At 29.8% G+C, this 22,786-nt stretch overlaps 8 protein-coding genes across 8 annotated transcripts; 5 read left to right on the top strand and 3 right to left on the bottom strand.

Moving 5' to 3' along the window:
* Positions 1 to 49: 49 nt before the first annotated feature.
* Positions 50 to 986, bottom strand: Tsp_01078 (conserved hypothetical protein). Its single transcript, XM_003376812.1, has 4 exons — positions 867 to 986; positions 529 to 651; positions 329 to 431; positions 50 to 99 (listed from the first exon to the last, which is right to left on the bottom strand). The coding sequence occupies exons 1-4, from the start codon at positions 984 to 986 to the stop codon at positions 50 to 52; spliced, it is 396 nt and encodes a 131-aa protein (XP_003376860.1).
* Positions 987 to 2,103: 1,117 nt separating this feature from the next.
* Positions 2,104 to 4,143, top strand: Tsp_01079 (putative transforming growth factor beta regulator 1). Its single transcript, XM_003376811.1, has 7 exons — positions 2,104 to 2,167; positions 2,640 to 2,851; positions 2,914 to 2,984; positions 3,054 to 3,156; positions 3,323 to 3,374; positions 3,743 to 4,009; positions 4,052 to 4,143. The coding sequence occupies exons 1-7, from the start codon at positions 2,104 to 2,106 to the stop codon at positions 4,141 to 4,143; spliced, it is 861 nt and encodes a 286-aa protein (XP_003376859.1).
* A 227-nt stretch (positions 4,144 to 4,370) lies between these two features.
* Positions 4,371 to 4,804, bottom strand: Tsp_01080 (nucleolar MIF4G domain-containing protein 1). Its single transcript, XM_003376810.1, has 3 exons — positions 4,684 to 4,804; positions 4,475 to 4,632; positions 4,371 to 4,436 (listed from the first exon to the last, which is right to left on the bottom strand). The coding sequence occupies exons 1-3, from the start codon at positions 4,802 to 4,804 to the stop codon at positions 4,371 to 4,373; spliced, it is 345 nt and encodes a 114-aa protein (XP_003376858.1).
* A 1,153-nt stretch (positions 4,805 to 5,957) lies between these two features.
* Tsp_01081 (nucleolar MIF4G domain-containing protein 1) lies at positions 5,958 to 7,305 on the bottom strand. The gene is made up of 6 exons (XM_003376809.1): positions 7,173 to 7,305; positions 6,866 to 7,030; positions 6,475 to 6,673; positions 6,294 to 6,364; positions 6,070 to 6,174; positions 5,958 to 5,986 (listed from the first exon to the last, which is right to left on the bottom strand). Exons 1-6 carry the CDS (start codon positions 7,303 to 7,305, stop codon positions 5,958 to 5,960), a joined length of 702 nt encoding a protein of 233 aa, XP_003376857.1.
* A 533-nt stretch (positions 7,306 to 7,838) lies between these two features.
* Tsp_01082 (putative ATPase) lies at positions 7,839 to 10,364 on the top strand. The gene is made up of 9 exons (XM_003376808.1): positions 7,839 to 7,907; positions 8,048 to 8,204; positions 8,374 to 8,490; positions 9,310 to 9,425; positions 9,526 to 9,585; positions 9,635 to 9,680; positions 9,754 to 9,871; positions 9,932 to 10,028; positions 10,275 to 10,364. Exons 1-9 carry the CDS (start codon positions 7,839 to 7,841, stop codon positions 10,362 to 10,364), a joined length of 870 nt encoding a protein of 289 aa, XP_003376856.1.
* A 357-nt stretch (positions 10,365 to 10,721) lies between these two features.
* Positions 10,722 to 16,998, top strand: Tsp_01083 (nucleolar MIF4G domain-containing protein 1). The gene is made up of 28 exons (XM_003376807.1): positions 10,722 to 10,863; positions 10,995 to 11,113; positions 11,629 to 11,813; positions 11,976 to 12,096; positions 12,149 to 12,200; positions 12,378 to 12,428; positions 12,491 to 12,564; positions 12,759 to 12,974; positions 13,062 to 13,138; positions 13,326 to 13,460; positions 13,738 to 13,870; positions 13,937 to 13,999; positions 14,047 to 14,157; positions 14,192 to 14,305; positions 14,362 to 14,442; positions 14,494 to 14,667; positions 14,776 to 14,865; positions 14,930 to 15,030; positions 15,122 to 15,157; positions 15,248 to 15,319; positions 15,350 to 15,385; positions 15,455 to 15,508; positions 15,686 to 15,727; positions 15,793 to 15,819; positions 15,879 to 15,935; positions 16,227 to 16,331; positions 16,652 to 16,714; positions 16,932 to 16,998. The coding sequence occupies exons 1-28, from the start codon at positions 10,722 to 10,724 to the stop codon at positions 16,996 to 16,998; spliced, it is 2,598 nt and encodes an 865-aa protein (XP_003376855.1).
* Positions 16,999 to 17,141: 143 nt separating this feature from the next.
* Positions 17,142 to 17,425, top strand: Tsp_01084 (vitamin B6 biosynthesis protein). Its single transcript, XM_003376806.1, has 2 exons — positions 17,142 to 17,265; positions 17,373 to 17,425. The coding sequence occupies exons 1-2, from the start codon at positions 17,142 to 17,144 to the stop codon at positions 17,423 to 17,425; spliced, it is 177 nt and encodes a 58-aa protein (XP_003376854.1).
* Positions 17,426 to 19,717: 2,292 nt separating this feature from the next.
* Positions 19,718 to 21,945, top strand: Tsp_01085 (nucleolar MIF4G domain-containing protein 1). The gene is made up of 5 exons (XM_003376805.1): positions 19,718 to 19,744; positions 19,810 to 20,081; positions 20,202 to 20,319; positions 20,423 to 20,625; positions 21,873 to 21,945. The coding sequence occupies exons 1-5, from the start codon at positions 19,718 to 19,720 to the stop codon at positions 21,943 to 21,945; spliced, it is 693 nt and encodes a 230-aa protein (XP_003376853.1).
* The last annotated feature ends 841 nt before the right edge of the window (positions 21,946 to 22,786 follow it).

The following is a 22,786-nucleotide window of genomic DNA, read 5'->3' as shown; positions in this document are numbered from 1 at the left end:
GCAACAAAATCTACTTCAGTAAAATTTAAATATTGGAATATTAAAAGTACTACTTTGGAAAGTATTGAACAACAAGTACTTCCTCAATAACGCACAATACTAAAAATAATTATAATAGCATTTATTAAACAGGTTTGTAATTAAAAAATATACAAACAAAACATATGAAAACAATATCGTTGAGAGGTACAGAATTCATTAACAATTTTCAAATACGTTATGTGAGCACTTTCCACTAAAACATTTTCATTGTCATTATTCATTTCAAAATGAGTAATTAATTATACCGTAAATTAATCAAAATCTGGAATGTCTTGAAATGAATAACCTTTGTATCCTTTGAAAGCATAATAGGCTATGCGTAGATGATACAAACCGGGTATAAACATTAACAATCCCAATATGAGAACAGGCCAAGTACGATCATTATACTAAAAATAAATTATATATGCAGTAATATATATAATAAAATACAGTTTGAATATAAATTACATTTTCATGTAAAACAATATTGACATGCTTGCTCACCTTAGGATCACAAAATCCAGCTAATAACAGTGCACCAATTATGATAAGAATTGTTCCAAAAACAAATAACAGTGTTGCCAATATTATTGCCTTCCACGGAATGGGATGCGGTGGGATTTGAAACTGAATAAAATCAAAAACGAAATTACAACATAAATCTTAATAAAGCAATAATGTTAATAAAATCACAATCATAAACAATTGTAAAAACTCAAGATACATAATACACTGAATTACAATATTGAACCTACAAAAATTAAAATTAAGAAATATATCTAATAAAAGCACAAAAAACTATGACCGTGCAGTCAATGCTAAATACCACTATTTCAGCTTACCTGGCTGTCAAAAAAGTCATCACATAGAGGACGGTATTCAGATGAATACTGACTTCCACCATTTTCAGCGTTAAATCGAGATCGAAATTCTGATTTCAAATTAATATTCAAATTTTCCATTCACAAAAATCGTTCTTTCACAATGTGAAAATATTATCGCAAATGGAAAGCAATTCAGGCAGTTAAAATTAACTCGTTGTACAAAGTAACATTCTAAAATTAAAAACACAATTTTGAGTCAATTTAGAAAAAAATTAGGTTACAGAATGAAAAACATGAGAAATGCAAAAGTTAGATAACTAAAATTAACTGATGTCAAAAATGAAAAATAATAAATTGTCAGAAAAATATCCAAATTCAGCACAGAATATATTAACAGTGACAGTAACCTAAAATCAAGATTGCTTATGTTTGTGCATAACAAATAAAATTAAACAAAACTTTTATTATAATTTATGTATAATATAATATAATTTAATTTATTTCCATCATTAAGCAATGGCTTAAATAATAATAAATAAATAAACAAAAATGCAAATTAAGACATGTGAAATACTGATCATACAGTTTAAATGATGCCTAATTATAATTTATTATCTCAATAATATATTATGTATTTTATAATCTCAATATCACTTGATTCATATTATGCATTTATTTTACTAATTTTAATTTATTTATTCTTAAATATTCTTAATTTAAAAGGGCGTAGCATTTAGCTTAATATTTTTTTTATATAAAAGCAGCAAATGCATTTTATTTAAAGTAGCTTGAATTATAATATAAAGTAAGAATTTTATTTTTTCGTAACTTTTAAATGGCCATTTTCTTGTTTTATACTTCAACATACTTGAACTGTGATTTTGTTTGTTCTTTGTTGATCTTTGTTTGATCTCAAGTTCAATGAACTTGATTATTATTAAGTCGCTCTGTATTTGAATATTTATTAAAATGGTAAAAATTGTTACTACTTTTTTATTTCTAGTTTATTGCTTGAAGATGCCTAAATAAAATGCAATACATTGTTTTTTTTATCAATTTGAATATTTTAAAACTGGAAGACGATATTTTGAGTTAATCATGAGATTCATTAATGGTTAATCTTCTATTTTAGATAAAAAGAAACGCTTTTGTATGCTATGAAGCGAAATATTGCTCAATAAATGTAAAATATTTATGTGATATTGTAAAATATTGTTTGTTATCTTAAATATTAATGCCTTATAGTTTTTATCAAATGAATGCAGAGCATGAACAGATGAAAAATTTGCAAGTATTTATTGATCCAGATTTGAATAATGGTAAGTGAAAAATGCATATGTTTTCAAGTTTTAATATTCACCAATTTAAATTAATCTCATATTTGTTTGCGATTTTTTTGAAATTTATGATATTAAATTTCAGTTTTATATTTGAAAGCAAAGAAAATTTTGAAGAAATCATTGTTAATATAGCGTAGGTTTTTGTTTGAGAGCTTATAGACAGATTTAAATTTTTAAAAAATATACAAGATTAATTAAATTTGAAATTTATGTTATGGTTTTCTGATAAGTAAGATGCGACTTGTTTGTTAAAAACCATAAAATTTCTATTTCATAAAAGTTGTTTTGGAATAATAGCCATTACAAACTGCCTTGATGAATGAATATGCTTTATCATTTTCACATTTATTTAAGTTTTAAAATGACATTTGGTTTGTTGTTTTTATTCTGCCGAAATAGAGAATGAAAAGGCTTTCTTATTAATATTAATGTGATATTTGATATTATATAGATTGTTTTTCATCTAAACCTTCACTTTCACTGTCGACGCCTGACAGCGAAATTGGACCATCAACTGGTTGTTCTACAGAAAGCAGTTCACAGCCAAAAAAAGCCCGTTCCAGACCAAGTGGGCGACGACGGATTAGCAAGCAGTTGCTCGCCCAACAGAAAATCGAACGCAAATGTTATTTAATGCAAAAAACCATATATCACTTAGTTTATGTGAGATAATTTGTTAGTGGTTGTTTCAAAATGGTTAATATTTTTATTATTCTGTTCTGTAGCAAAATACGGCACTTTGTGATGAAATTTCGCGATTGCACCAACGGATTCGATGTGTGACTGAAGAGAGAAAGTAAGTTGAAGTGTATCATCGAGCTTTCAATGAGGATATTTTTTGAACAAAGTCTGTTTGTTTATTGAGGTACTTGTTGAAGCGTCTGTTAAATCGAGAATGCAGCCGATTGAAACCAACGCTTGCAGTAACCAAAACCAAGGAGACGAACCCAGTCAATAACCAACGAGAGGTTAGCAGTTGTGTTGGCCAAACGATCACTTCATCTTCCTCATCTTCTGTTAATTAAATGTTATAAATGAAATTTGAAATAAATTTTAAATTCAAGTACGCTTAAACTAGCTTTTACTGTTAGAAATAAAATTAGCGTCCCATTGGAAAAAAAAATGTAATTTCAGATGAATACTTACACAATGTTAGAGGTGGTAAATTTGCGAGCCACACTTTTAGGTAGAATAATTTGCCGCTTTGAAAGAAATGTTTATTCATAATTCATGCATGTACATATGACAGCAAAGCAGTACATTTGATAAACTGCAGTATATATAAGTGACAAACAGTCTACTTTCGGATCACAAAACATTTTAACAACAAAATCATCTGTTCTTTGAACCTTGTCGGTTTATACGTAAGATCTTTACTAAATATAACAAACAAACATCATCCTCACACTCACATACAGAGAGAAACTACTGACTGACGTACAAACTAACTTGCAGTAGATCTCAGTGAGATGCTCATTTGCAGGTCTTATTTATTCACAGTAATGTAATGTATTACATCATATGCTGCATCTTCCCTTTTGCTTTATTCTTCAGTGATGGGATTGGGGACTGTTATGTTATGCAGCCTTGGCACTGTTCAAGAATGTTCCGCTTCCGACTGCTGCTATTGTCATCTTAGTAATAGTATGTTTTCTGGTGCAATTGCTTCGCGTGATAATCTCGAATTAACAGGAATGATTTTCCATATGAGTACTGATGGACCTTTTATACAGGATCAAACAGTAAAGTTAAGGCATTCTTTTATCAGTTGGTGCGTATGTTTTTTGCTTCTGATATTGTATCTGGATAAAAAAGCAAGCGGTTTTTTCAATTTCATCGGAAAAAATAGTTGAAATAATTCAGCACTTGGGGCTATTTTCAAAAGAATCCTATGTCCACTAACACCAGTGGCAACTTCGTATAGTATGGAACTAACGATTTTGTTTTGTCACTAATTGTTTGACTTTTTTCTTCTTCTTCTTCCTCTTCTCCATGTTCTTGTTGTTCCTTCCAGCTTGTGCAAATTATCGCATGTTCCATGTTGATGTGGAATAAATGTTTCCAAAAAATTTACTCTTCCCAAAAAGGTACGCAGTAGATTTTTTTAACATTTGTCGTCCACTCTGATCCACTACTTTTCATTTCTCACCAATACAGACGAGCCAGTATCGTATTCCACTTTTCAACACATCTGTTGGAGATGGTTCAGCATTGATGTTTTTTTCTTTTCTATTTCATTCTTTTCTGACTGTAAATCATCCACAATTTTGACAACTGCCCACATACTTCACCGTTTTGCATATTTCTCTGCAGTCTTCTCGTTAGCTTTTTCATTTTGGCAAAATGCCCAGATTTTCCACAACGAGAAAAACATTTAACAAATCGTTTTTTGCAGTCCGTTTGATTTCTATGCCATTTTTGACCACACTGTCCGTATGCTTTTTCTTCATTGTAATTTTCGTTGTATATCAATCTTGTTTCCAATCTTTCCTAACGTCTGTTTTCTGTTCTCTGTGTAGCTTCGGCTTCTAATTGGAGCATTTTTTCCATGGCTGCTAGTTGGATTACATTTGCAGATGGAATTTGTGGTTTCAAACGTCTAATCCATTTGGCCATCGTTGACGAATTTCAATAATTATTTTTTTCTCATAATTAAACCCATTGATGAAGGCGTGATCTCGTGTAATAATCGTTCATCGAAGTCTTTACCAAAGCCAAACCACTTTCCACCACCTTCCTTCCAACGGCTAACGTAGTCCCCTGTGATAACGACTAACCGATACCAAATTCTATTCGCGCTGTGAAAACAGTTCGAAAATTTATTCGATCTCTTCACTTGCTCACTCATGTGCGCCTTTCAGGAACCACTACGGCGAGCTTAGCTGTGACAAGCGAAATAAAAGCTCAAGTTGTGCCGTGCTCAATTCATCATCTTCAATGCAATACATAGACCTTTTACATAGCACACTTGCTCAAAGTATGACTTATTTATTCTTCCCGAATTTGAAAGTCCAAATCCAATGGCTGACAGGAAAATATCTCCCTTCATACGGGATACTGTTCGATCTTTTTCACGTCTCATTTTGAAAACTTACCACAATTGACTGAAAATTCAGCTTCACTGCGATCGTTACTGAATATTCGTCGCCAAATGTGCAAAATCATTGGCAGCTTATTTGTACGATCATTACTAAGTAAAACCAAATAGACACACCAACACACGTTCAATGGATAACGCACACATTTTACTGACTCACACACACTAACTTACAGTGGATCTCAATAAGATGCTCATGCGCAGTTCTTATTTATCTATCTCAAATAATGTGCCACATATGCTACAGCCGTAAATTTTTTTTCGTATATTTTCATGTTATTTTGAAAAAGTATGAAAAATTATTTACCAGAAATCGGTAAATATGAGCGTTTTCTAAACGTCCAAGTATATATTTCAAACATTCACTTAAAAGTGTAGAGAATGAGCAACTTTCTCTTTAACTTCATTCTTCATTTTCCATCAGTAGTATTAAGTAAAAAAATAGCGATTACAGTGAATGAAGTCAAGCGATAGAAAACAAAAGAAAAAACATAAACATAAACATAAACAAAACAATATTAAACAGTTGCGCATGAATAACGAAAATTAAAATGTATGAACTTTAAAATATCTTCGAAATTTTGAAAAAAAAAAGATAAAATCATTCGACTACGCTTGAAATCTAAATACAAAATGTTCCCATCACAACCATTGAAACAAATCATCATAATCTCAATTATCCTCGGTTTCTCGGATCTTTTCTATAAAAGCAAATTTTAACAATCAAATTCATTCAAACAATTGAAAATCATATCGATATACAGTTTAAGAAAAAAAACATTACCCTTCAGTAAATATGTAGCCATGTCGGTCGTACGGCCTATAAATTTTTTACATGAAAGACGTAACACTGTACAATGAAAAAATGATTGCAACTTACAGGTCGGCGCTAAACTGATATGAAAACATTATAGAATCATTTCTAGTTCCAAAAAAAATTGGAACTAAAAGTAATTTTGTAAAAACACATTTTTATAACGTTTAGACAAATAAATATAAAAAAGCTACTTCCAGTTGCCGGATTCACATGCTGGTTTATGTACTGAATCATCGGCCCCTCTCGCTGCGTCGTTGATGTCCTTAAAATTTAAATTAATATATATAAAGTAAAATAATATAATAAACGTAAAAATTTGCTTGTAAAGAAATTCATTTTTTAACTGAAAAATGGAAATTAAAAATTACTAACCCAAATTCATGCGTATAATTCATGTGGACTTGGAGCTCATCGTATTTTAGAAAATTTATTGAACTTGATTGCGCCACACATATTGGGCATAATACTTCAGCTGTTTCTCCGTTATGGTCACTCTGAATATGAGAAACAAGGCTATCCATAAAAAAACCCTGTTCGCTGCAGAATGGGCATGCCAACGAAAGCTGGTGATCTAACAAAATCAAAAATCCGAATTATTAAAAAATATTGGAATAAAAACAAATCTGTAATAAAAGAAGCGGTAGTAAAACAACAATTCTCACACAGTGTTTGAAAATTAGGATGTTTAATACACTGCTTAATGCATTTATTGCACTGTATTGAACAAACGAGAAAAACCAAACGATGATAAAGAAGCAATTACCAACAGTTTGCAGTCCAACGCACTGCATGGAGTGACTATTAGTATGAAACATGCTGATATGTTTCTTGGAATGACAATCTTCGCAAAGACTGTAATCCACACAAATCAGGCATGTGAAATGATGGCCGGAGTAACTCTGCTTACTACACCCACGGCATAACATTGCTAAAACAATTATTGTTTAACAAGGAAAATCTGAATCAATGGTAATTGAACGTTTGATTTCCACTTTTTTAAAACTGCTGTGAAATCAAGAAAAATTTCAACATTCTAAAAATAACATACTTGAAAATTGTAAAGAACGCACTAGTTAAAATTTTGTCGCAGCTTCTAGATGAAACATAATAAAGATCTGATTGCGAACGCAATTTACAGGCAACCTGATCCTCAGATATAGCGGACTGTATTTTGCTATATCCGTCCGACGCGATTCTGACCATGCGCGCGTGATTGTCCCTCGTGCACAATCGAGCGTGAATCAACAAAACTCAGTCGATTAATCGCAATGCAATCAATTCAATGCAAGATACAAACAGTGGGGGAAAAACACAACAGAAAAACCACCAACCACGTTGAAAACCACCTAACCCCCACGTAAACAACCAACCACCACACCGTCGAGTCTACTATATATACATATATACATATTCAATTACGGTCGTGGAGATAATCAGGTACTAGTTTACTGTAACTTTGGTTATCCGCTGTCAAGCAATGTAGTGTGCAGGGCAGTCTCCATTGGCAACCATGACCTACATCTAGGCATTACGCAATCTCGCTCAGTTCTCAGGAAGTTTTCCGGAGTCTTTGTTTCCAACAGATTTCTTTATTTCAACCATACTGAGATAAAGTTTTAAAAAATGGATACTTTATGACATTTACTTTGAAATTATATTTCGAATTATGTTACATTAATTTAAATAAAATTCAAATTTATTAAAATATTCTTTATAGTGTCACATTTTTAAATTTAATGACCACGCAGAAAGTGATAAACGCTGTTGGAAATTCTTCTACAGTAATAATAATTACAGGCAGTCAGGTTTGTAGACTGCAAATTATTCCTCACACCAATTCAACCTTCGAAAAATTGTCCGTCTCACTAATCCATAGCTTTCAGTTGTAGACAGATCAGAGATGTAACGATTTATGACTGTCAAGTAAAATGATTAAGAAATTTAGCCCAGTTTATTTGCAGCTCTGCACTGCAAACCACATAGGACTAAAACACCGAACAAAGATAGAAACTCGTATTTCGCCTCAGTCGTGTCAAAAAAACTCAATAATAATAATCATAATTTTGATGTTTTCCTCGCAAATATACAAGAAGAGGATGTTGGTATGATGCCAATATCAAACGAACAGAAAGAAAAACAATTCTCTTAACGGTACCCACACAATTTTGCGCCTAGTGAAGGTTTAACATTTCGGTTTTCGTAGTTCGAATAAACAATTCTATCGAAAGAATATCCGAAGAAAAATAGTATAATTATTACCAAGTGTTATAGATATGTTTTCCGGTAGTATCCGATTTCAGCAGCTGACTCGAAGTCGTTATCCTGAATTTCCAACAAATGTTAGTTATAAAATGGATAGTTATAACTATCGTAGAATTGTTTTCATTGGTTTTTCAACTTAAAGCAAATAATTAAATTACTTAATAAACAATTAAATGACTCTTGGTGAATTTTTTCACAACAGCATCTGATTGCATATTGGATCTTGCATTGTGCGTTTCGTTGTATAATTTGCATTCTTTCTCTAGTATACATATAGCAATTTTAAGGCATGAAAAGTTCATTACTTTTTTTCAAATGTTGTTGCGGTCGCAATTCGTTGACAATCTGGCTATGTGTACTTTTTGCAAACTTCTTCAAAAAGCAAAAACAAAGAAGTTCTATTGATCCTCATTAATAACCTCTTGTGCCCATGTAAAACACTGACTAGCTATATTTATGCAAATTTCAGAATCTACGAGCGCATTTTATTTATAAAGCATAAGTGCATTGACCAATCGAGCACTGTAAAGCAACAAAAGTATGTAACGAATATTTTTGAATTTTGATTTCATCATTCTTAATTTTCTAAATTTATTTCTGCTTCATAAAATTTGAGAGAACAAGTTAACAAATTTTTTAAGTGATACAGAAATACTTTTCTACTTTATTATATCTCAAACTCAAACTGTGGTATTCATATCATTGCATTGTAATCATTAAAAATGTCAACTGACGTGCTTCAATCTTTTTGTGCATTGCAATTATTTTATTTACTTTTACAAAAACTTTTTTCTTATGAATTTTTAATTTGAATGTTTGAAATTTTCTGCTTATATTTACAATTAAATTTTTTTGTATTTTCATTTTTTCATTATAACTGATTATTTTAAATGTTAAATTTGTTTTTTTAACATGCTGTATATATTTAAATTAATTTTACTGTAGTATATCTGACGATGAAAAGTGGAAATGCTATTCTTCAATTAGACGTTGCGAAAGTATGGGCTGAATTGCGAGAAGCTATCAATGCAACGGATGCTGATAATTCTCCAAAAGAGGAAGTTAATTGCCAGTCCAATGAAGTAGAAGATTTATTTATATTTATAGGAAAACTCACTTTTCTTTAAGATATTTATTTAAAAATTGAAAAGCAAATCTTAGGATTCATTATTTTCTGCGACTGATGATGCTGAACTGGAAATGTACGGAAAACAGTTTCAGGTATTGAAATTATTTTGATTTCCAATTTTATTAAAAAAATGTAATTTAGATTGAGCCGTTGAAAGAGTTTCGAAGCAAATTTACATCAGAAAGTGGTTGAACTTATTATTTTTTGTTTGCTTTTATTTTTATTCTTTGTTATTAGACTTGGTTTTATTGCTTTTGTAGAATTTGTGGAAATTATGCTAATTATCAAAGATAAATGTACTTCACTGTGCAAAGTTTTGCATCACGGTGCTTTGTGTGAAAGCCATATATCAAAAGATGGATCAGTTTTACTTCCTACGTAACAATACAATCACTGTACTGTATTATGTGGTTGTTTTGCTTAATTTTTACAATTTAGAGAAGCTTATACTCTGGCCAAATCTCTGATTGACATTATTGAAAAGAATAAAACGAAAGAAATTTGTGAAAATTTCCAACAATCTGTTCAAGACTTTGTAAGTGTGAAATACTCCACTTTTGTTCCATTAATTATTTTCGAAACGGGTAGTTTAAAAATTTATTAAATTCTGATTGCACCTTGTTATAATTATAATGTGAGTTATAAAGATATTTGCTTAATATTTTATTGGTGAAAATTGGTGTTATGCTATTTGTACAATGTGTGTTGTTTATTATTTAAAGTTGCAAAACTGAAAATTGCATTACTTTTTAACATCAGCTTTTTGCATCAATTTTTTCAGATATCCATTGGTGAACAACGAGAAAGGGAAGTTACGGAATTTGTCCATTATTCCAATCAGTTGATTGCGACCGTGAAAAACTTTCCATAGAAAAGGCAAAATGTGTTCAATTTTGTCAAAGGTCAAAATTTTGTGCATTTTATTTTGCATTCACTTCTAATAAACTGCAATATTGTGCTGATTGTTGTTTGAAACTTGTCGCGTGGAAAATTAAAAAAAAAATTTTGAAAATCCCCTCCCTTAACTGAAAAGAAAATTTAAATTTATTTAAAATACCCGTAATAACTATATTTACGTGATTAAATTGAATTTAAAATATATTAATTTTTAATGTCAATTTTAAAGAAAAATGTTTAAACAATTTTAAAGTCATTTTAAACCTTTTCACATCAGTGCCTCAGTTTTCACAGTTCACATTTATTTTGCATTTTGTTTGCTCTGAGAACGATGTCCTGCTACATCACCTACGAAAAACTGCCCTTAGAAGGCAGTCGTCCCCCACCACTTCAAATTAATGAAACCAACATTTGGTACAATGTTGCTTTGAACCTGACAATGGGTACTTTGTTCCCATTGACCAGCGTAGCAAGTAAGAATAATTTCTATTTTATTATGTTCCATTTCGACGTTTGATTAATCTTCTTAAAAAATGCATACCCATAACAGTTAACAGAAAAAGCTGTCATTAGAACTTTCATAAAATAATTTTTTTCTTTTTAGACAATGTTTCTGAACTGCTTTTGCGAATAGTTTTTGGCAACAAAGAAGGAAATTCTACCGACTGGTCGGATGAAAATGCAGCACCGTCGCCGCTGTTTGAAAATGGAATCGTCAATTTGGTATATAATTTTTTTCATTATTATTGCACTTTTTTGAATTCACAAACCAAAAAATATTTTTCATCTTTACTTTGCCAACTTTTTACTGCTACTGCATTATGATGGGTCGCTGGTTTTAGCAACTTTATTGGCTATTTTTATTGATCTATGATTGGTGGATTATTGTTTACTAAATGTTTATTTTACGTTTACATGTAGTAAACAAGAATTCTCCAATCACAGATCAATAAAAACATCCAATGATATAGGTTACACGAACGACCAATAAAAACGGGGAGGCACCAAAGGCGTGTAAACCACTTTTAATATATGAAAAACGGGATTGAATTGAATAACAAAATGAAAATATTGTTTTGATAAATAACGGGAATTAAAAATTTTTTATTTTTGCTAAAATTTATGAAATCAGCAGCCATTCGCTTTTTGTTTATAATACAGAGATGGAGAATTTGTTAGGGAAAAATTTCATATACATTTTGCTACAACTGTTCTACAGTTGAATTATTTATTTTTAGTTGTTCTACGATTTGCTAATTCCAGTCGCTTATGGATTAGGATGGTTTGTTGCAGTGTTGCTTTTGACACTTATATATTGCGCTTGTGCAAGCAGAAAGAAAGCTGATGCCCTGAAAAAGTCACCTATAATAGCTTTGAATGCTATACTCTTGCTTTTAGTCATGGCAATGTCCGCAGCAATGATGTAAATGATTATTTTATAAGTTTATGTCTGAATTTGTTTTGCATAAAAATATCATTTGTTTAAATTGCATCTATTTGTTAATTTGTTTCTTTGTATGCTAGTTCTAAAATTTAATGTAGATGTATTGCAAGCTAATGATGCTCATTTATTATGTATTTACAGAACGCTGGCTTTCTTTGCCGTAACAGGTTCACCAGCAATGTACCGTGGACTTTCCAATTTACAAGAAAATGTCTTTCCTTTAGGGGACCTGCTGTTTAATTACAGCTTGAAAACTAATAAGGTAACTTTTTTATTTTAAATTCACATGATACTAAATGTTTTTATTCTTATAGCAACTGTATCAACTGGCAGCTAAAGAAACCAACCATGCTTTACAGATGTTTCGTAAGTTATTGTTCAAACGGCAGTTATTATTTCTTCAGATTTAACTTTAACAAATTACTGTGAAAGTTTCATGCACGTAACGGAACTCCTTCCATTTTGATGATCTGATATTGAATTTTTAGCAGAATACATAATGCGTTGTCATTTATGCAAAAACTACATAATCATTATTTTTAGAATGGTGTCATCGACGGAAGAGGAGTGTCACATTACCAGAAGAGACTGAATGTTAGCCAATTTAATTTTATAAACAAATTTACATATGTACATAATTGTATTTTTTGATTTAGTTTATGACAATTGTAAAGTCGCAATGAAATATATTGAGGCTCATATTGAAGAATTTAAAACAGAATGCATGCCAGTTTGTAATACTGAGTGCCGAATGATTTTAAATCGATGGAGGCTATATTTCAAACTTGTAAGCCATGCATGTGCATGCATCATTTTACTATTTATAGCAAGCAGAGAAAATTTTATTATTTTGCATATAGATCATTTAACTTTTCAACTGCATTAATTTTTTTAAACAGCAATTATAATGGAGATTCTGTTTAGTTTTCAAGTAGTAACTGTGATGAATATTTTTCAAGCAACGATGCAAACAGCGGTGACATAATGAAAACAACGAAACATGATGAGAATATTGAAGCAAGCAGTTCAGCAGCTGATCAAAACATGCGATACAAGAGATCAAACCAGTATTACACTACGAATGACTATAAAAATTTGCTTATGTCTTTTGCAGGAGCTCTCGATAAAATTGGCCACCAGGTTTGTATTAGTTCATCTCCTGATTATGATAATTAATGCTGTTTGTCATTGAAAGCAACTTTGAACGACGGATGTATTACTTTTTAGGTTGTAAAATTTGGCGATAGCCTCAGGGATCGTATTCAATATTTTCTAAAAATATTATCACCTTATCTAATTTTTGCGTAAGTTTTGAATTACTGTGCAACTGTTTATATTCCATTCTTAAAATGAACGTTTATAATGCACATTTTTACTTATGTAATGTATGTTTGTGGCAAATATTATTCGATACTTTAATTGTTGAATTATTTTTAATTCTGAAATAATAGTTGCTGAAAAGTATTAAATGTAATGCAATGATCTTTTCAGGAGATATATATCTATACTTGTGTTGTATTGGCTTCTGGGAATATCGCTTCTTTATTGCTTGGGCGCTATTTTAATGACTAAAAGAATATTTCAAAAAGGAGTAGCTTCGACTGCTAAGTTTAAGATCTTTCGAAGGTAAGAAAAGGACATATTTTTTATGAATAGTCATTACAGGTTAATTAGTAAAGAAAAATGAATTAAAACAATGAAGATGAATTTGAAGATTATTTATTACTTTCCTTCATTTATTTGCTCAGTCTTGAGCACTGAAAACATATAAAATATTCTACTGCACATAGAATTATTGTGCATTTTCATTTCAAAAATTATATGTTGTGAAAATGTGTTACATTTAAATTTAATACTTTTATGAGAATATTACGAACACATGTTATTTTATGTAAAATTATAGTGGAGCCTCGTGCGCGACTGCAACATCTTTCTTAATTGCATGTTATCTGTGCTTTTGGATTGCAGTTGGTGGTTTTGTGTACATTTCATGTGAAAATGCAAAGAATGTCGCAGAGAGAAGTGGGCTTAATGTGGTAATAACAGCATCAAAATTAGCTTAACATTACCGAATTTATGTGAAATTTGAATTCCAATTTTAGATTACTCATGATGATATTGAACGGATTGATTTAATTCGTCTTGCCAACGAAGCAATTTATATTGTGATACTTTAATTGTTGCTACATGTTTTAAATAAAAGTCTTTACAGTTTAATCGGTTTCAGAAACGCGCTAAGGATGAACCATTGAATGGTGAAGATTTTCATTTATTTAAGAGTCGATTCCGTCGCTATGCGGGGAATTCGAAATCTGTTTCACGTGTTTTAGAGTAATATTTAATTTGAATAGCTTAAGACAGAGTATGCATTACAGCAAAATGTCTTTAGAAGTTGTAAGGCGGGAAAGACGTTGTACAGCGCGCTTGGGATTGAAGGAAGCACCGTATATAGGGCATTGAATAACGTGTTGGTATGGAAGTTTTTTTCCAAATTTTATATCAGATTTCATTTAAGTAAAAATTTTAGGGAGTTCGATATGTACGGAGCAGAAGGCAATCAAATGGATCAGCACATGGAAATTCTGTTGAAAAGAATCATACTTTAGATGTATATTTTTTTGGTTAAAGTAATTTTTGTTACAGTACAGTGCTTTTTTAGGCTTTGGAGAAATTAATTCTACAAAGCAGTGTTGAAAATGAGTCGTGCACAAGTTTGAAATCGCGGATCATTGGTTTTGTGAAATTGTTGCATAACTTTATGTTGAAAGCGAAATCTGGAAAAGTGCTAGTAAAACGGCAAATGCAAAGAAAGTTGAATATGCTTTATAATCATGTTAATCGATTTAGTGAAAAGGTACGGTTAATTAATACACTTCTTTGAAACCAATGATCACGAGTTGGCAAACTTTTGTACAATTAAAAAAATGTTTTATTTATTTAGTTACAAAATGAAGTGTTGGAATGTGACAGTTTGCTTTATCAACTTCAAACATTTCATAAAGCAATTTGCGTAGACATAGCAATACCATTTGTAAGTTGACGGTGATGCGATCATTTTTGCTGATCACGGGCAGAACTGTTGAATATTGTTTTAGAATATGTACTGGGTTGTTGTTGTTATGTGGACAATCCTTGCCTATTTTGCAGCATATTTAGCACTGATCATTGAATACAGTTATGGAGAGAATTATGGAAAGTAAAAAAAATTTCTAATCTTATTTTTCATTGTCTGATCAAAATTAAAAATGATTGACATATTGCTAAAAGCAAAAATTTTACAATTTCAGACCACTTGACGATATAGAATCATCCAAAGTGAGCAAGTGAGTTGATTCATATTTATATATTATTATTGTTAATTAAATTATTTATTATTGTTCAACTTTTTTTAAATGTAATGTTTTTATTTGCAGCAAAGGAGAATCTACTGCAGAAGGGAAATCTGAAGCGTATATTTGTTTACTTCATTCACGTCAATTTAGTCAGTTTATTTATTTCTAAATTTTTATTTTTAGGGAAAAATCTGCAGTAAGCAAAGTTACATCACAATCGTAAGATATTTCTCTTGTAAATTACATTAGATTTCAATAATAATAATAATAATAATAACTGCTTTACAGGGAAATAAAGGACGCTGCTCAAAGTAGTGTTTCAAAAGCAATAGATCAATCCAGGTAAGAGTTTTGAGAATTTCTAATACATATATATATATATATATATATATATATATATATACTTCTGCATTCAACACATGCAATTTATTTTTCAATAACGATATTATTTTGAATATTTTTAGAAAATTCCATTAAATGTTTCCCCGTTTTTTTTAATAAATTCATTTTTTATTCTAGGAAAGACATGTCACGGTACGATAGAGGAGAACGAACTTTTGGGTAATAATTTTTTTATTGTTGTTTTTTTTCTTTTGATTTGTTTCATTTTGTAATTTATTTTGCAGAGACTTTTCCGCTATAAGCAGGCGCACGTAAGTGACTTGGAATTATGATAAATCAGTTCCACAATTAATGGAAATTTTCTTTAAAGCGCTCATGTAAGAAAGCGTTTGTCATCATACGCTACAGAGGCAGCTGGAAGAATGAGGTAATTAATTATTTTATTTTGCTGAACTTTATGGACATTTTTCAAAGTTGCCATATAGAATTTTTTTGTTATTTTTTAATTTAAACGATCCATCTGCTCAATGTATAACATTTATTTTAATCAATATTGTGTTTCATTTCTTTCTTTTTTATTTTCTATTTGGCTTTTGCTACTTTAGAATGTACTATTAAAAAACTCTGGAAAACTAATCATATTTTACAATTTACTATATTATAGTATAATTTAATTTTTATTAGCAAATTGCAAATATTAACTTTTACTTTAAATTAGGGATCGATATGACCGTGTAAGACGAAGAAGACATCGAAGTGATAGATACGATGAATCAGTAGGTGAACCACGGCGACGCAGATGGAGGGATAGAATTGATTTCAGGTTTGCTTTTATAGCCTTTTCACTTAGCATCATCTTTTTGCATAATTATTACAAAGTGATTTTCAAATTTAATTTTTATAATAATATGACGTTTCCTAATGTTTATTGCTTTATTAAGTGCATGAAGCATGAAATATTACTTTTATATTATAATAATATAATTTAATTTCAAATATGTTACTAATTTTTGTTTATTGCAGAATTATTACAAAATATCAAAAATATATTGCCATCTAATAAGCATATATTCGATTCTGTGTTTATTATTCTTTTTAGTATATGTTTTACTGTACTAACATTAGATTTCAAATTTGATTTAGAAGACGAAGGAGAATGGACGTTAGCGAAATGACAAGAACGTATGATGATGGTCCATCACGAGGGTAAAATTATTATTAATTTTCAATTTTCTTATATCATTCCTATTTTATACTTTTCATGCAATGTATTGCTGAATATTTTTATATTTACTTTGATTAGGATGTGAATGTATAATTTTCTATTATTCTAAACTGAAATTTATGTTGATGTTAAATGTCAACTTGTCTTGTTAATTTTCAGTTTTTATACTCTATTTGAAAGTGGTTTATTTCACTTTAGATCAAGAGATAGATGTGATGAAAGTGAAATGACGAGAGCCCGTGAATCAGAGGATTCGAGAAGGTGAGAATTTATACTTCTGAATTACATAGTCAGTTTATTCAAATTAAATTATTCAAATTTTTAATTTTTACCGAATATTATTTTTAATTGAAATGAATTAATAGTGATAAAAAATTTTAATGACAGACCTTTAACTTGAATTTAGACATGACAGAAGACATGAAAGAGATGACAGTGAAATTTCAAGGGCACCAGAACGCCGGAGAAGAAGAAGATACTGGCCCAGGAGGAGAAGTCACTCATACAGTGAAAGGGATGATGATTCGTACAGGTACAGTACAGATACACAATCGTATCTTAAGCTATATTTTCATTTTTAATTGCTTTTTTACATGTTATTAAAATGCTCCTTGTAATTTTTATTCTACAATATTTTAGGCCGAGAAGGCGAAGGAGATACTGAATGGCGTTTATTTCTGACAACATTTTGAAAACTAACCAATTTTATTATATTTTAAATGTATTTAAACTATTTTCCATGATAACTTACAATGTTTTGGTATTTATCATATTTACATTTACATTTACATTTATGTTTATATATGGATCAAATGAGTGTTTTTTGTTTTGATAAATAACTAAGTTTATAATATAATAAATTATTTAAAAAAATTTGCAGCTTTTGCCACAACAACAAACAAACTGTAACTTGCATTTGCGTCTTTTATAGTATTATTGTACACCAGTATGATAATATATATTTTCGCAGCTAGAGAATAATAAAACTTATATATTGCCTCATATCTTATCAGTCAGGTAGGTTTCTTTTTTCAATTACGTTTCACAATTCACTTTTTACTTAGGAAGCGCAACGAATAAATTTCCTAGAAAAAATATTGTTGGCATTAATTAAATTTTTAATAACAAAGTGCACCGGAGTAATGACATTATTTAGTGCAGAGAACAGCAACAACAGGAAATGGAAATGGTTGTAGCGTTTCAACATAATAATAATAATAATAATAATAATGATAATAAAAGTTAATAATAAAATTATGTTGAGTTGCAAATTTCATCATAAATAGCAATGCTTATTAATTACTAAAAACATGCACCGAATGAAAAAATGTTAGAAGGTCACTCACAGTATGAAAATATTTCAGTGTTTTAATAAATTTTAACTTTAAAAATAAAATAAACTCGCACTATTTCATTATATGGTACAAGAAAATAAATGACGGTTATTTATAAAATGATAATTTTTTGTTAAATTTTGTTTTGTTCACTGCATAGCCATTTCATAATGCATACTGTAAAGAACGATTTATAAAAAATTACAATATTTAATAATTTTGCAAAAAGCAAGTTAACACAATGCTGGTGCATAATATCTGTTAAAATATGAGAGATCAAAGCTATGCGAAAGTAATTCGAAATATTTTATTGTATGCACAGTTATTAGAAAATTTTATTATTGAATTTATTAAATATAAAATTTTCAATAGTATTTTTTCACCTTTGTTATAAAACAATTGCAAAATTTTGTGAAGCATCGCAAAAATAAAATTTGTAAATTTATTTTGTATAATTTAATTGACGTTTGAAATAATGTAAATCAATTAATTTAATAAAACAAATAAAAAATGTGAAACTATTTTAAATTTGTTCAAAATATGCATTTCAAATGCGGTTTTAGATTCCTCTAATGCAGAGAGACTCTAATCCTCTACTAATGCCAGCGATAAGAAGTAAAACTGTTCAGATACACTTGAAAATAAATTGACAAATGAATAAATAATTTATTAAATTTTATGCATAATTTAGCACTGCAAAAAAGTTATTGGTTCTTGTTTCTGAAAACACTCTACAGATGTTTTTATTTTTTGAAATAAAAGTTGTAATTCATTGCGCATTGTGTTTTACGATCGTATTTACAATTTTCAATTTTGATTTTAAATTGCAATAGGAATGAAAAAAATTAATTTATTAAAAAAGGTTTGACATCCTTTTTTTAATGCCAACATAATAAAAAAAGTATTTTCGAACATGCTTTATTGAACAGATTATAATCGTATTAATAGTTGATGGAATATATCAATTTTTTAATTAAAGTTTTTCAAAGAATGATAACTCAACTATTTAAAACGAGCATAAACATGAAAGAACGCAATTTATATGTTAGATTTAAAGTTTTGAAAAATTCAAAAAGAAATTTGCTTTGCCATGCTTAAAAATATGCAAAAAATAAGATCATATTAATAAATGGGCAAATGGCAAAAAAATGGGATTATTTTTGCAAAAATGAATAAAACTGCATTTTCACAATTTTAAATTATACATTTTATAAATGAATAATTGATTCATCAAAAACTCCACTGGAACATTCATTAGTGTGATTTAGAGACAATTTTCAACGTGGGCTGCTTTTAATTAAGCTTGAACAGAATTAATTTGTCTTTCATGTTGTTTTTAATGCCGTTGAATGTAATAAATTGTTGTTAGCATCATTGAGCTTGATAGCGGATGCTAATTGAGACAAAACTTTTTCCTCCAAATTTCAAATGACAATTTACAATAAATTGAAACATTAAAATAAAACAGTTTTTCTTTTTGAACAGAATTCCCTCTTCAGAGGGTTGTCATTTTAATTGTTCTAGTATAGAGATTACATGTTGGAGTGGGATAGTTAGTGGTAAGGACAGATGTGGCGGACGATTGACAATTTTCCATTGCTGCCGACGACGAAGCGTGGTGCGTAATGATCCGCCCGGCTGATTATTCAAATGGTTCATCATAATTGGGAATCGCACGTTGAATTGAAGCGGACGTTGGAAGCTTGGCGAAATTTGTTGAAATTGAATTTACAGCTTGACAGAAATGGACGACAAGCTTCGAGCGGTGTGATCAATTTCTGCCAGATGAGCCAACTGTTGAGCCAGAATTGGCAAAGATCCGCCACCAGGTGGTTTCACCACTAACAGACGGGATTGATCTTTTCACATGGCAGCTTTCAGCTTTCATCGCACCATTGACGTCGTCATTTTCTTCCACCTACTGTCGACAATATAAACGCTTTCCACCCAACGCGCGTCTACCCCTCGAAGCCACCTCTCTGTGCACAGTCGTTCATTTTCTGCAATCAAGTAAGTATGCTCGGATAATAAATAATCTGATATTCAAAAATAAGAAAAATACTGCAATTTTATTCCGCATACATACACTTCATCCCTTTGCTTATTGTTGTTTTTTAAGTTTCAAAAAAAACAGACACACCATGGTCTTGAAGGCAACGCTGAATGGACTGCTGCTATTTTGGCTGATGATCAGCACGCAGCTAATATCCACTTTGACAACGGCTCGATTCATTTACAATATTCCAAGCGATGTAATAATAGCTGTTTTTTATTTATTTATTCATTCCCTCCCTCCCTCCTTCCCTCCTGCTTTTATTTATTTACATTATTATTATTATTATTTATTAATTTTAGACAAAATCATTAAGCGATCGTACTTTCGAAAAACGTTTGCCAACGCAACTCTATTTCGATCCATTGGGAGGCATGGCATTGGGCAAACGTGCCGGCCCTTCGGCAATATCCGGGCAGTATTTTGACCCGCTGGCTGGCATGGCTTTTGGCAAAAGAGCCGGTCTCATTCGGCCCACCTGGAACGCTGGGTTCCCTGAACCTGCGTATTAACAGGACCATTATTTGATAATTCTTTCTCATTTTTTACTGTAACAAACACAATCATTCCACTATACTTTCTTTATTACCGTTTTCTGCAGTTTGAATTCGATCTCTGAGATGATTTGAAGAAATTTCTTTTTTCCAACTTTTATACAAATTTATTCATTTTCGAACAATAAAATAGTTTGATTCACAACAAAAAATATTCTTGCACAATTTTTTAATATTTGAAAAATATATCTTTTTATCTGAAGCAAACTGAATTCTGTTTTTAATTAGAAAAACAAAAATAAAATCATAATTTTGCCAATAGCTTCTTTTGCATTTTTTTGCAAAATGTTTATAATCCGTTCTGATTCATCATATATAGATCAAGAATTTCATTAACTGCGCTGCTTAAGCTTATGACATATATATCCATATTTGTATCAATAATGTAAATATTTATATAACAATAATGTCTAATTTGTAAACAAAATAATTTCATTCTGCATGTAACGTATAAAATAAACTATTTCTATGTTATGATAATTAAATCAACTTCTTTCATATGTGCATGCAGAAATTTTCATAATGTACTGCATGTAAACAATGTAATGCGCAGTTAATAAGAAAAAATTAGACTTCAACTGAGCTTTTTTCTTAATCAAACTTTTAGTATTATTTCCATGTTGAAACAAGTTTTCGTGATATACGACGCTGAATACTTACTTAATGTTTTGAAAACACTTGTCACAGATTAATAAAATATGCACTTTTGTTTGCATGTAGGTTAAGTTCAGAAAATATGAAATTATAAAATCATTTTTTCATTCAGAGCATAACTTTTGTATTCATTTAAATTAAGAGATTTATTCATGCATTTTTAAATCATCTTCATATTAAAATTTTCTGAAAGTATTCCTCTGCAATTAACACTCTTTTTATTAACAGGTCAATCCGTGATTAGCTGATCATCTTGCTGTAATAATATGATTTAGTTAATATAAAAAAGAAAAGCAATGATGTGTCAAAAAATTTATTCAATGCCCAATGAGCACTTAATTTATTAGTCGAATCATAAAAATAACTTTGAAAAACTTTGCAACAAAATATTGCATCAAGAAAATTTTTTCTTAAGAATTCATGAAAAAGTGCATTTATAGAAAATCTATTTATTATTTTGTAGCATGCCATTATTCTAAACCTCTGTATTTCTTATTTAATCCTCTGTTGCATTGCCATAATTATGAATCATTAATTTTTACAGATTAAATAGCTCTCACTATCTTGATATGAATGTTTCTTCTGTTGATTTATCAACTTTAAACAATCCACTTTGAGTACTTTTATACTTTTCAGATGAATAAGCAGTTGTGTGAAAATCTTCATTCAATAATACTTTCTTCGATTATTGCCATATATCGAATTGTTATATAACTTCTATTGGTTCAAAAATGACGCAGGCTATAAGTAATGAATAGCCTATTTATAAATGTGCTCGCTTACAGTCAATTCATTGTAGAGAGGCTTTATTAAAATAAGAAAGATGCAACCGTGAATTTATTCCAAGTATCTAATAAGGACATAATTATTTATCAATTTATAATAATGTTTCACTGAAAGTAACTTAGGTCAGTTTTGCTCATTAGATCAATTTGCTATGAAAATGAATAATGCATAAATGACAAGTAAACATAATAAAATTACTCAAGCTAATTTAAGCTCGCTATTAATAAAACTAAAGCAGAAACTTTTCATTCATTCAGAAGAAATAAATATTGTATTCAAGACGATTAACAATAAAAAATATGCTAATTTATCAGAATTTCGTTTTAAATATCAAATTCATTGAGGCGTGCTGAAACTGAATTTACACAAGCTATTAAAATTCATTAATTATGAGAATTAGAAAAAAACATCTCATTGCAAATCAAGAAAATTTTTTATCATTAAATTTGATTTGACTTAAATGAATATATGTATAAATATGCATATACGCTTTTGGATAATTGCTTTTCAAAAGAATTTTCATTTTATTAATAAAAAAATAAAAAATTTCAAACGTTGGACATGAATTTTATCAATTAAAACACTGATCAGAATAGCAAAATTGTTGGAATTTATCTTGATAAGAAAAGCAGTTTACTCAGCCTAATTAAAACTGCAATTACCAAATTGAAA

Source organism: Trichinella spiralis (genome assembly GCF_000181795.1).
Source record: "Trichinella spiralis strain ISS 195 chromosome Unknown Scfld4, whole genome shotgun sequence".
Taxonomy (NCBI): domain Eukaryota; kingdom Metazoa; phylum Nematoda; class Enoplea; order Trichinellida; family Trichinellidae; genus Trichinella; species Trichinella spiralis.
The sequence above is the reverse complement of the archived record's forward strand: the minus strand, read 5'-3'. Positions and strand labels throughout refer to the sequence as shown.